Genomic DNA, 12,711 nt, shown 5'->3' on the forward strand with positions numbered 1-12,711 from the left:
CTTTATTTTTATAAATTATGGAAGCAACACATGATTATAAAAATTCAAATATAGAAGACATTAAATTTTTTTTGAAAAGTGTTCCTTTCCCTCCTGTAAAGTCACTTACTGTTTAATAGATCAGTATTTATTTTTTGCTTTTAAGTTTTGTTTCTATTCAAACAATTACAAGTCTACAGATTTTTTTAAAGCAGTGAAATCATATATATTATGTAGTACATTATATATTTAATTCTTTAAATATATTTTGGGGTATATTTATTATATTTTGGGGACAGTACATTGTTAGGTTTTCAGGGCTGATGGCTCAAACTTGCCATTGTCCTACCTTAGCCTGCCAGGGAGCTGGGATTATAGGTGTATGCCACCAGGTCCAGCCTTTTTAAATTTTATTAAAGTTTTGTAATTTTTGTCAGAAATTTTGCACATACCTTATAAGGCTTTTTCTAAGGTCTTTCCCCCTCTTCTGTTTATTTCCCTTGTTGGGTATTTTTGGCACATAGGAGACCTAATGGTTTTTTTGTGCATGTTGCTAATGTGTATAATCATGTCACTCAGTTTTCTTATTAGTTAATAGTCATTTTTCAGGGAATTTTCCACTTCACAGTTCTCTCATCTGCAAATAGTGGTATCAGTTTTTCTCATTATTCTTCACTTCATATTTCTCATATTTTTATTGTTATATTTCACTGTCTGGAATACTTACTACAGTACTCAATAATGATAGCAAGAGTCTTGTCTTGTTATTGACTCAAGTGTTTCAGTGTTATCTATAATGTTAGTTTTGGTTCCAGATATAAAACCTTTACCTAAGGACATTTCCTTTATCTGCTAAATCATTTCAAGAGTCAGATACTTAAATAATAAAATAATTTAAAAACGAAGAGTGAGAGATTCCGCTCCAACACCATTATAGACTAGTTGGACCAAATGACGTATACAGAACACTGTACACAGGAGAGCAGGGTGCTTGCTCTCCTAAGTATACATGGAGTATTACCTAGGACAGAACCCTTAAATCGTACCAAATATTTTTTCTGACTCCAAAAATGAAACTACAAATCACAGCAAAAGGAAAACTAGAAAATTCACAAACATACCAAAATTTAACAACATAATCTTGAATAATCAATGAGTCAAAGAAGGAATTACAATTAGAACATATCTTGAGACAAATGAAAACAAAAATACAACATACCAACATTATAGTATGCAACAAAAGCAGTACTAAGAGGAAAGTTTGTAGTTGTAAATGTCTACATTAAAAAAGAAGAAAAAAGACCTGAAAACCCAACTTTACACTGTAGGGAACTATAAAAAGAACAATGAACTAAATCCAAAGTTAGCAGAAACAAAGAAATAATAAAAGGTAGAGCATAAATAAACAAGTTAAAGAGTAGAAAAATCAATGGAACTGAGAGTTAGGTTTTGGAAAAGATCAACAAAGTTGATAAATTCTTTGCTAGACTAAGGAACTAGATAGAAGAACCAAAATTAGAGACAAAAGAGGAGACTTTTGGTGGGGGGTGATGCCACAGAAATAAAAAGGACTGTGAGAGACTGCTGTGGAGTAATTAGCTGTCATTGTTGCATGGAAACATGCAACCTGTCAAGACTGAATCACAAAGAAATTTTTAAAAATTGAACACACTATAATTATAAGGAGATTGAATCAGTAATCACTTAGCACTTGGGATACTGAAGCAGGAGGATTGCCACAAGTTTGAGGAGATTTAAGCAGGAGGATTGCCACAAGTTTGAGGCCAGCCTGAACTACATAGTGAGTTCCAGATCAGCCTGGACCACACAGCTAGACCCTGCCTCCAAACAAACAAACAAACAAACAAACCATCCAACCAAAACAAAAAAGTAAATTCCCCCCAAAAAAGAACCCAGGGCCAGATGGCTCCCTAGAGACTCCTAACAAACATTTAAAAAAGTAATGCCAGTCCTCAAAAAAAAAAGTGGAAAGAAGAGAACACTTTCAAATTTATTTTATGAGGTCAGCATTACCCTAATGCTAAAAGCAGATAAAGATGCTACGAAAAAGAAAACTGTAGACTAAATCCTTGATAAATATTGACACAAAAATTCCTAGCAAAATACTAGCAAACAACAATTCAACAGCACATTAAAGGGGTTGTGTACCATACCAAAGAGGGATTTATTTCTAGAGTGCAGAGATAGTTCAAAGTATGAAAACTAATCATGTGTTATGCCATATTAACAGAAGTAAGGGCAGAAACCAGATGGTCATGATGATGATATGGAGAAAGCATTTTAGAAAGTTCTAGGCCCTTTCATGATAAAAAGCATTCTACAAACTGGGACAGTACCTCAATATACTGAAGGCCACGTATAAAAAGCCCACAGCTAATGTCTACTCACAGTGGAAAAGCTGGAAGCTATTTTTCTAAGATCAAGATCAAGGCAAGGTCTCTCCATATCTATTCAACAGTATTCTGTACTAGAAGTCTCAACCAGAGTAGTTAGGCAAGAAAAAGAAATAAAAGGCGTTAAAGTAGGAAAGGAAATTATTTCTGTTCAAAGATAACATAATTTTATATGTAGAAAGCCTTAATTTTTTAGAATAAATGAGTTCAAAATTGCAGGATATAAATCAGCGCAAAATAATTAGTTGCGTTTCTGTATAATGAATAATCTAAAAAGGAAATTAAGAAAAAAATCCATAACCACAAAAAAGAATAAAATATTTAACAAACTTAGCCAAAGAGGCGAAGGACTTATACACTTAGAGCTATAGAGCATTGCTGAATAAAATTAGAGAAGACACAAATAAATTGACAATACTGTGCCCATGGATTGGAGGATTTCATATTATTCACATGTCTACACTATCAGAAACTACCTAACAGTTCAGTGCAATACCTATCAGAATCTCAGATGTGAGGGCAATCTGGCTGTGACATCTGTCATGCCATTGATTACCAGCGTTGATTCTGCTGGTCTGGCTGGCTACGCGTGTGTCCCCTTCCCTCACCACTCCATGTGTATCTTTCCTGAAGCTGCACACTCAGTCCAAGAGGAGGACCACCCTGGTAGAGGAGGACTATTTCCTTGGTCAAGAGTATATGAGTAGCTGCACTCCCCTGCTAGAACTTCCAAAATCTCACTGACATTTTTTGTTGATGTTGAAATAGGAAAAAAAAAAAAAAAAAAAAAAAACCTAAAATCCTTACGGAATCTCAAAGGATTTTAAATAGCACAAAAATCTTGAGAAAGAAAAACAAAGCTGGTGACTTCACACTTACTGATTTTGGAAAATATTACAAAGATACAGTAATCAACCAGAAAGACACTGGCATAAAGATAGACTTGTAAATCAATAGAACAGAACAGACCTAGAAATAAATCAAATGACTTATGTATGTAGTCAAGTGATCTTCAATAGAAGTTGCCAAGACTACATGATAGGGAAAAGATAAGTCCCTTCAAAAATAGTGTTGGGAAAACTAAATACCCACACCCAAAAGAATCAAACTATATTCTCTTGCCTTATGTCGTGCCAAAAAAATTAATTCAAATGGATTAAAGACCTAAATGGGGGGCTGGGGATTTAGCTCAGCGGCACAGCGCTTGCCTGGCAAGTGAGAGGTCATGAGTTCAATTCCCGGTACTGGGAAAAAACAAACAAACAAACAAAAGACCTAAATGGGAGACCTGAAAGTGCAAAATTCCTAGAAGAAAATATAGGAGGGAAGTGTTATGGCATTGGATTTGGCAGTGATTTCTTGAATGTGATATCAAGAAACACAGATAACAAAGCAAAAATAATCTGGCCCTTCCTCTGAATCTCTTTTGGCAGCACAAAAACCTTACGTTTTTATCAGCTTACCTGACTTGGGCTTGACTTGGGAAACTGTGTGTATTTCTACCCAGTAATGCTTCCCTTGTCAGACATGCTCTGTAAATGTCTTCCTGATGATGATTTTCTAGACGATTGGAGATTTTTCTCTTTAAGCACTACTTTTAATAGATACTAAAAAAAAATCAGAAATAAAACCAAACTTACCTCAGAGGACAGTATTGCTAAAAATAGCCACTGGTAAACATCTAGGCGGTGGGCATATGGGTGTTCATGTTAAAATTCTTTCAACTTTATTGTATATTTAAAATTTTTCCTAATACATGCTGGGAAAACATCACTCCAAGAGAGCATGAAAAATCCTTATCCCAATAATTTTAGGGTAACTCAGAAAGCTTCATCTGTGGAATGGTGGAGGTTGCCCGCTCTGGAGCCAGACTGTGAGGGTTCTTATTCAGCCCCTGCTACTGCCTGGCTGTGTACCTTTGAGATAGTTACTGTGCTTCTCTGAGCCTGGTCTTTCTTGACTACAAAATGGGATTTGTGAGAATATTGTAAAAATGAAATGAGAGGATATGGATAAGAATACTTCTTAAACTCTTGGTAAATGATTGCTGTTACTGTTGCTTCCCTTACTACTATTTTGTAATTGCCTATAATTAATGGCTTCTCCACTCCAAGAATGGCTACCGTTGTGTCACCCTCCTTTATCATTTATTTGAATGATAATTTGGGTCTAATTGGAGACAATTTTGAAATACATTGGCATTGTTTCCAAAAATCAAATCTGTCTACATGTTGTCCACTGCTCATCCTTAGTAAATAGAACACCAGAAACATTATTGACCTTTTCCTCAGTGAAACTCAGTCCCCATCATAAAGAGCACTTCTGGCCGTGCTTCTTGCGCCGTGGAAGCAGAGGCCTGTACTTAACCTCCTCCCGAGTGCTTCTGGACAGCCTGTGCTCTCTTCCTTTGTCGTGGGGCTCCTTCCAGCTACTTAGGCTGCCTCTCTCTCCCCTCTTTCTTGCCAAATTAGATGTTCACAGCCACCGCAATTCACCTTTACCCAGAGTGGAAATCAGTATCACCAAAGGAAGTCAGGAAGTATTGCACAATCATGTCACTGGTACTGGAATCTTAAGGGTGTGTGTGATGACCTCTTCTACATAACAGAATGTGGTGACATTCTGTCTCTTACCTTTCTTGGGTTCAGTTTTCTTTTAGTATATCAAAGAGTTATGTATCTGTTCCCCACTATCTAATTTTAGAACATTTTTCATCACCCTAAGGAAAGACCTTATACTCATTAACAGTCACTCCATTCTCTCTCTCCAACCTTCAGCCGTTGCAACCACCAGTCTACTTTCTGTCTGTCTTTAGAGTTTCTTCTTCTAGACACATCATACAATATGTGACATTTTATACCTGCCTTCTTTCATTTAGCATAATGTTTTCAGGTTCATCTATGTTGCAGCTCATATCAAAGCCACATTCCTTTTTAACAGCTGAATAATATTTCATTTGTGGATATATCACAGACCATTCATTCATCAACTGACAGTCATTTCATTTGTTTCCACTTTTGACTGTTGTTATAACAATACTATAAACATTGGTCCACAAATTCTTGTGTGGACATGTTTTCACTTCTCTCATATATGTGCCCAGGCCAACTCTATATTTAACTTTTTAAGGAATAGCCAGACTGTCTTTTTGAAGTGGCCACATAATTTTTGTGTGAGGGCTCCAATTTCTTCGTGTCCTCCCCCACACTTACTATCTATCATTGTAATTGTAGCCATCCTGGTGAGTTTTTATTTTGTTTTGTTCTGTGTATAGTAGTACTGGGGATTCAATCCAGGGCCTCATACATGCTGGGCAAGTAATCTACCACTGAGCTATATACCCAGCACTTTTTAATTTTTATTTTGAGACAGAGTCATATGGAGTTCAGCTGCCCAGGCTAGCTTCAGATTCCCAATCCTCCTGCCTCAGCCTCACAAATTGCTTGAATTACAGGTGTGTACCACTGCACCCTGCTTTATTGTGGTTTTGAATTATACTGCATTTCTCTACTAGTGGTGCTGAACATTTTTAAATGTGTTTATTGATGATTTATGTAGCCTCTTTAAAAATACCTGTTTAAATTCTTTGTTCATTTTTAATTGAATTATTTCTCTTTTTATTTCTGAGTTGTAAGAAGTCTATGCATTCTAGATACATCTTATTATATACATGATTTTCAAAGCTTTTCACTTTCTCAGGGATCTTTGAAACACAGGAGTTTTTAATTTTGATGAAGTCCAATTTGCCTATTTTTTTCTTTTGTCACTTTTGCTTTCAGATAGTCTATTTGAAGTCTATCATGACTTGTCTAAAAATCTCACTTGCTCACTAGGAGCAAAAGAACTGTATTATTATTAGTTTTCCTTATTTGAAATTATAAAACACTTGATTCCAAATGCCTGCCAGTTATACGTAAAAGAACTGAGAAATTGTACTTGGAGCTGATAAACCCGTGTCTGTGGGTTAGCCTCAGGAAATAATTTGATAGAGAAAATATGCTCGATTCTCAGAGTTGTTTATTTAACTGTGACCCAGAGATTAAGGCGTTGGAAGCCTGTGCAGGAGCACATGTCTGAGTCCTGTGTATTTAGCACACAGTTAGCAGATACTATAATTATGAAGCCAAGTAATAAAAATGTTTATGATATGTTTAGTGAGAGAAGAAAATGTAAGTTCAAACTCATTATAATTGAAAATATCTATAAAGTACTTGAACTGGAGGAAGGGTATCTATAATGATAGGTAGTTTTATTTTCTTAAATTTCATTTAATATTAATATTTTATCTTCACAGTTAAAAACTAAAAAAATATATGTGCATGACATTTGGGTGGCAGAAATAGTGAGGTCTGGGGGTCTGTCTGTATCTGTATCTATGTCTCACTGCAGCTTTTTGAAATAGAAATTATTTTAACATCATTATGACCACCATGATCATCACAATTAGGCTGAGGAACAACAAAAAAGCACTGACCGTGATGGCCCTCAGCTGTAATCCTAGAACTTTGAAGACTGAAACAAGAGGATCAGGAGTTGGAGGCCAGCCTGGACTACATAGTGAGACCCTGTCTCAAGCCAGAAACCAAAAGAAACAGCAAAAAATTGTGTTTGTCTACTGAGATTTTGATAGAGCTATTTTAATTTTCTGTACATCTTTATATCAATTCTAAACACTGATTATAATTTGATTTTAATTTCAAATTGCTGTTAGCTGAGCCATTACAGCAGTACAGTTTGCTAAGAAAAAGGTAATGATTATGGTGACATGTTAGTAGTGCAGATCATAGAAGCACTTTTCTCATGGTATCGCATGAAATAATTATTATTACAGTTATTTTTATATATAAGTAAATCTGTCTTCCAGCTTTTGAAGTAAATTTCAAACTGACCAAAGATTTAATAGTTTTTTTTAAGAAAAAGTAAAGGCACCCAGAGAAAAACATGAACAGTAAAAAGCAAGCACAGTGGAAGGTCACGTGTAGGATGTAACCCACTTTGAATTATTGGGCCACAAATTGGGTTTGTGGGTATCCTGACCTTCTGATGTTTGGTTTCATCACAGTGATAGTGGGGCTCGGTACAGCCAGTAACTGTGTGGTGATCCCTTTCCTGAAGCCTAGAATGGGAGGGGCAGCATGACAGTGAGGGAACAGCCACCCAGAGACGCCAGCTCTTGCACAACCAGGCAGTCTTCCCACCCAAGCCTCCCTGCATTTGCACACTGCTACTAACTTGGTCTTGGGGCCTGCTGGAGGGACAGAGGCGTCATGTTCTCATATGTGGGAAGGCTATGAAAAGAAAACCCTTGTTGGGCCAAACATTTAAACAAGAATTACACTGGATCTTTTGTTCTCATTCTGACATGGTCAGAATTAATGTAGAAGTCCAAAAGAGGGAGTTTTTGTTTTTGTCTTTAAAGCCGAGTTACTTAATGCAAGCATATGGAGGAGGGGGAAACGACAACAAAAAAACATTGCTTAAATCATCAAGTGGTGTTGGAACATCCCCGGGTCATCCTTCAGAGCACTGCTTTGTTTGCAGCTGAGGCACCTGACTCAGATGCAGAACCAAACTGCTGATGAGATTCTTGTGAGAAGACTTAGGTGATAGAGGGCAAGCAGTGGGGTATCTCCGTGGATCTAAGAGACAGAGCTTAAGAGATCTTAATCATGTTTTTTTTTTTCCTCTTTCTTATCAGCTTTAGTAGGAAAAAACTACTTTCTGAAAATTACTGAAAAACTGCCCTTAGAAGTCGTTTCTTGCATGGTCGTGGAGTAGCTGGAATTTGCACTGTAAGGCCTGTGGATGGGACAAGCTGTCACCTGCTGATCATCCAGAGTGGTTGTCACCATGGCCAGCAAGAGGAAATCTACTACACCATGCATGATCCCAGTGAAGACGGTGGTGCTACCGAATGCCATTGTGGAGGCCCAACCTGCAGAGGCCTTGCCTGAAGGACCCCAGCAGGATCTGCCCTCAGAAGCACCTGCCACCACTAGTGAGCCGGCCCAGAACTCCAGCAACACCGATGGCTCTGCACTGGCCAACGGGCATCAGAGCACTTCGGATGGCTATTTATACTCCTGTAAAGACTGTGATTTCAGATCCCAGGATATGACCCAATTTGTGGGACATATGAACTCAGAGCACACAGACTTTAATAAAGACCCCACTTTTGTATGCACTGGGTGCAGTTTCCTGGCAAAAAACCCTGAGGGCCTTTCCCTGCACAATGCCAAGTGTCACTTGGGGGAAGCCAGCTTTGTGTGGAATGTAGCCAAGCCAGACAATCATGTAGTAGTAGAGCAGAGTGTGCCTGAGAGTTCCAGTGCTCCCGACCTTGCAGGTGAGCCCAGCACTGAAGGAACCGATGGACAGGCTGGAATCATCATTACTAAGACCCCAATCATGAAGATAATGAAAGGCAAAGCTGAAGCCAAAAAAATTCATATGCTCAAGGAGAATGTCCCCAGTCAGCCTGTGGGTGAGGCCTTGCCAAAGCCATCCGGTGGAGAGACAGAGGTGAAAGAGGGAGACCATGCCTTTGTCAATGGGGCAGCTCCAGTCAGCCAGCCATCTGCCAGCTCTGCAAAGCCCCCCCATGGTGCCAACGGGCCCCTGATAGGGTCAGTGCCAGTTCTGCCAGCTGGTATAGCACAGTTCCTCTCCCTCCAGCAACAGCCCCCAGTGCATGCTCAGCACCATCCACACCAGCCCCTGCCCACATCCAAGTCCCTTCCCAAAGTGATGATCCCCCTGAGCAGCATCCCTACATACAACGCAGCCATGGATTCCAACAGCTTCCTGAAGAACTCCTTCCACAAGTTCCCCTACCCAACCAAAGCGGAGCTCTGCTACCTGACTGTGGTGACCAAGTATCCAGAAGAACAGCTTAAGATCTGGTTCACAGCCCAGAGGCTGAAACAGGGCATCAGCTGGTCCCCTGAGGAGATCGAGGATGCCCGGAAGAAGATGTTCAATACAGTCATCCAGTCTGTGCCTCAGCCCACAATCACAGTTCTAAACACACCCCTGGTTGCCAGTGCAGGCAATGTCCAGCATCTCATTCAGGCTGCTCTCCCAGGCCATGTTGTGGGACAGCCAGAGGGCACAGCAGGTGGACTCCTGGTCACTCAACCACTGGCCAATGGGTTGCAAGCACCAAACTCATCCCTGCCCCTGGCAGTGACGTCTGTCCCCAAGCAGCCATCTGTGACGCCCATTAATACTGTGTGTTCAAACACAGCATCAGCGGTGAAGGTGGTTAATGCTGCCCAGTCTCTCCTCACTGCGTGCCCCAGCATAACCTCCCAGGCCTTTCTTGATGCCAACATCTATAAGAATAAGAAGTCTCACGAACAGCTGTCGGCTCTGAAAGGGAGCTTCTGTCGGAACCAGTTCCCAGGGCAGAGTGAAGTCGAACATCTGACCAAAGTGACTGGGCTCAGTACCAGAGAGGTGCGGAAATGGTTCAGTGACCGGAGATACCACTGCCGGAACCTAAAGGGCTCCAGAGCCATGATGCCTGGAGAGCCTGGCTCCATCCTCATCGACTCTGTACCAGAGGTCCCCTTCTCCCCATCATCCAAGGCCCCTGAAGTGGCCTGCATCCCCACAGTGGCTTCGCTAGCAAGCCACCCTGCTGTCAAACGGCAGTCCTGGCACCAGGCTCCTGACTTCACTCCAACCAAATACAAAGAAAGAGCCCCTGAGCAGCTCCGTGTGCTGGAGAGCAGCTTTGCACAAAACCCGCTTCCTCTTGATGAGGAATTGGACCGTCTGAGAAGTGAAACCAAGATGACGCGTAGAGAAATCGATAGCTGGTTTTCAGAGAGACGGAGAAAAGTGAATACTGAGGAGACCAAGAAAACCGATGAGAACGCCTCTCAAGAGGAAGAGGAGGCTGCCGAAGACGAGGGTGGAGAAGGAGAGCTGGCCGCTGAGCTGAGGGTTGCTGGTGAAAATGGTGCCCCAGAAATGCTTATTAACCAGACTTCAGCAGAGCGCAGAGTCAGCCCCATCAAAATTAACCTGAAGAACCTGCGGGTCACTGAAGCCAGTGGCAAGAGTGACCTTCCAGGGCTGGGCGTCTGTGAGCCCGAGGATGATGGGTGGAGCAAGCTGGCAGAGCAACCTCCAGGCAAGATGAGCTACAAAAAGACAGCCCAGCAGCGGCACTTGCTGCGGCAGCTCTTTGTCCAGACGCAGTGGCCCAGCAACCAGGACTATGACTCCATCATGGCCCAGACAGGTCTGCCACGGCCAGAGGTGGTGCGCTGGTTCGGGGACAGCAGGTATGCCCTGAAGAACGGCCAGCTCAAGTGGTATGAAGACTACAAGCACGGCAACTTCCCACCAGGGCTGCTGGTCATCGCCCCTGGCAACCGAGAACTCCTGCAAGACTATTACATGACGCACAAGATGCTGTATGAGGAGGACCTGCAGAACCTCTGTGACAAGACCCAGATGAGCTCCCAGCAGGTCAAGCAATGGTTTGCGGAGAAAATGGGTGAGGAAACGCGGGCTGTGGCAGACACTGGCAGTGAGGACCAGCACCCTGGTGCTGGAGAGCGTGTGGCAGTTCACAAAGGCCTGGGTGACACTTACTCAGAAGTGTCTGAAAATAATGAGTCATGGGAACCCAGTGCCCCTGAGGCCAGCTCAGAGCCCTTTGACACATCGAGTTCCCATACTGGACTTGAGCTAGGTAAGGAGCACATGGGAACCGTGGCCTTCCTCTGTGGGTGAGGGGAGGATGGACTCAACAGGTGGGCCCTGAATTTATTGCCCGGGGGACATCTGCTGTCTTTTAGGCTGCCTAAAAGTAGCTTTAACTGTCTGATTGCTTAAGGGGACAAACAGCAACAAAAGCTATAGCAGTCTAAAGTGACAGAAGATTGAAACTGAAGTAGGATTTTGTTTGGTTCATTTTTTTTTTTTGACCTATGCAGGGGAAAGAACATGGTGAACCTAAAGGCATCTAAGCTTTTCTGGTCACTTCTTAGAATAAGAGAATAAATAAAACATCATGTAAGTCAGGCAAATCCCCACTAACTGGGAAGGGGAGAGCAAAAGGACATCAGAGGAAATTCAGCTCAGATTAGTCAACCAAAGGAAGGAGAGCCTTTGTTTTCAGACACAGGAAGTACTTCTATCTAATGATGAAAATTCCATCTTAGGTTTCTTTTGTTCTTGATGGAGAAGAAATGTTTATTAGCTGGGCATGGCAGTGCACACCTGTTATCCCAGCACTTGAGAAGCTGAGGCAGGAAGATCGATGTGAGTTTGAAGCCAGCTTGGACTACATAGTGAGACCCTGTCTCAAAACAACAAGTTTATTATAATGGAAAATCATTTCCCTCTTTAACATATGTGGAATCCAAAGCTTCAGTTTTGTTCCTGAGTTTCTCTGGTCATGATATTTTAGTATTGTTGTAGTTACTTTTCTCGTTGCTGAGACCAAATACCTGACACCCAAGGTTAAAGGAGGAAAAGTTTTTATTGTAGCTCATAGTTTGGGGAGGTTTCAGTCCGCAATCAGGGTAGCAGTGGTAGAGGGGCAACAGTTCATGGCAGCTGGGGTGATGGAAGACAGCAAAAGCAGCAAAGGCAAAAAGGGGAGGGCAAGCTTCTGTTCCTCCCTTATGTGTTATGCAGGCTACCCGCCCTAGGCGGGTGTAGCACTCACACCCTCAATCCCAGCACTAGACCATGAACCAATCAGAAACTCTAGATTCAGCCACCTCCAAAAAGCCCCCCCCCCAACTGCATGAGGCTTTGGGGGGATATCCAGACACGAACCATAACAAGTATTGAAAAGTAAAATTTAAAATATTATTTAAGACATTGTTGTGAACCAGTAGATTAGTCATATTATTGGGTGATTTCCCAGGTTCTTTGTCCCTGAGTTCCCAGCCTCTCTCTGTCTTTCTACTGTTCAGCATTTGTCTCCGCGTTAGAGGCCCCATCGCAGGGGAGCCAGAAGCCCAAGCAAGGGCCAGGAGAGAAGAGTGCTGCAAAAGCTAAAGGGATTGGCAGCTCTGAATGGCGGCTATGGCACTGGGCTGGCTGTGGTGGGTGGGTGCTGGAGACACTCAGAAATGTGGGGGTTGGTCCCTGGAGACTGTGGTGTCACAAGATCCTGTCCCTTAGCCCCAGCTTCCTTCACCCAGGTTTCTGCTACTTAAGACTTCTAAAAAGGACGAAATTATTTTTCTTCCTCTGAATATTTTAAATGCATTAGAATACAATTTTGAAGCACAGTTACGCTGTTGGTATGCTGACTCGTTTAAGGAAAAGGAGACTTCCATGTCTGCTT

At 41.7% G+C, this 12,711-nt stretch overlaps 1 protein-coding gene across 7 annotated transcripts in view; it reads left to right on the plus strand.

Moving 5' to 3' along the window:
* The window catches only part of Zhx3 (zinc fingers and homeoboxes 3), a 152,516-nt gene that overhangs the window by 126,317 nt on the left and 13,488 nt on the right, over window positions 1–12,711 (plus strand). For 6 of the 7 annotated variants that reach the window (XR_001235582.1, XM_005392514.2, XM_005392512.2 and 3 more), the window contains one exon: window positions 8,092–11,100. Coding sequence is in view for 6 of the 7 variants with exons in the window: in XM_005392514.2 (XP_005392571.2) it covers window positions 8,244–11,100 (2,857 nt within the window). In the remaining variant the exon portion in view is untranslated. The remainder of the gene's footprint in view (window positions 1–8,091; window positions 11,101–12,711) is intronic. The other variant, XM_013518283.1, reaches the window with a different exon arrangement.

This window comes from Chinchilla lanigera, unplaced genomic scaffold, assembly GCF_000276665.1.
Source record: "Chinchilla lanigera isolate Chin_1 unplaced genomic scaffold, ChiLan1.0 scaffold00044, whole genome shotgun sequence".
NCBI lineage: Eukaryota > Metazoa > Chordata > Mammalia > Rodentia > Chinchillidae > Chinchilla > Chinchilla lanigera.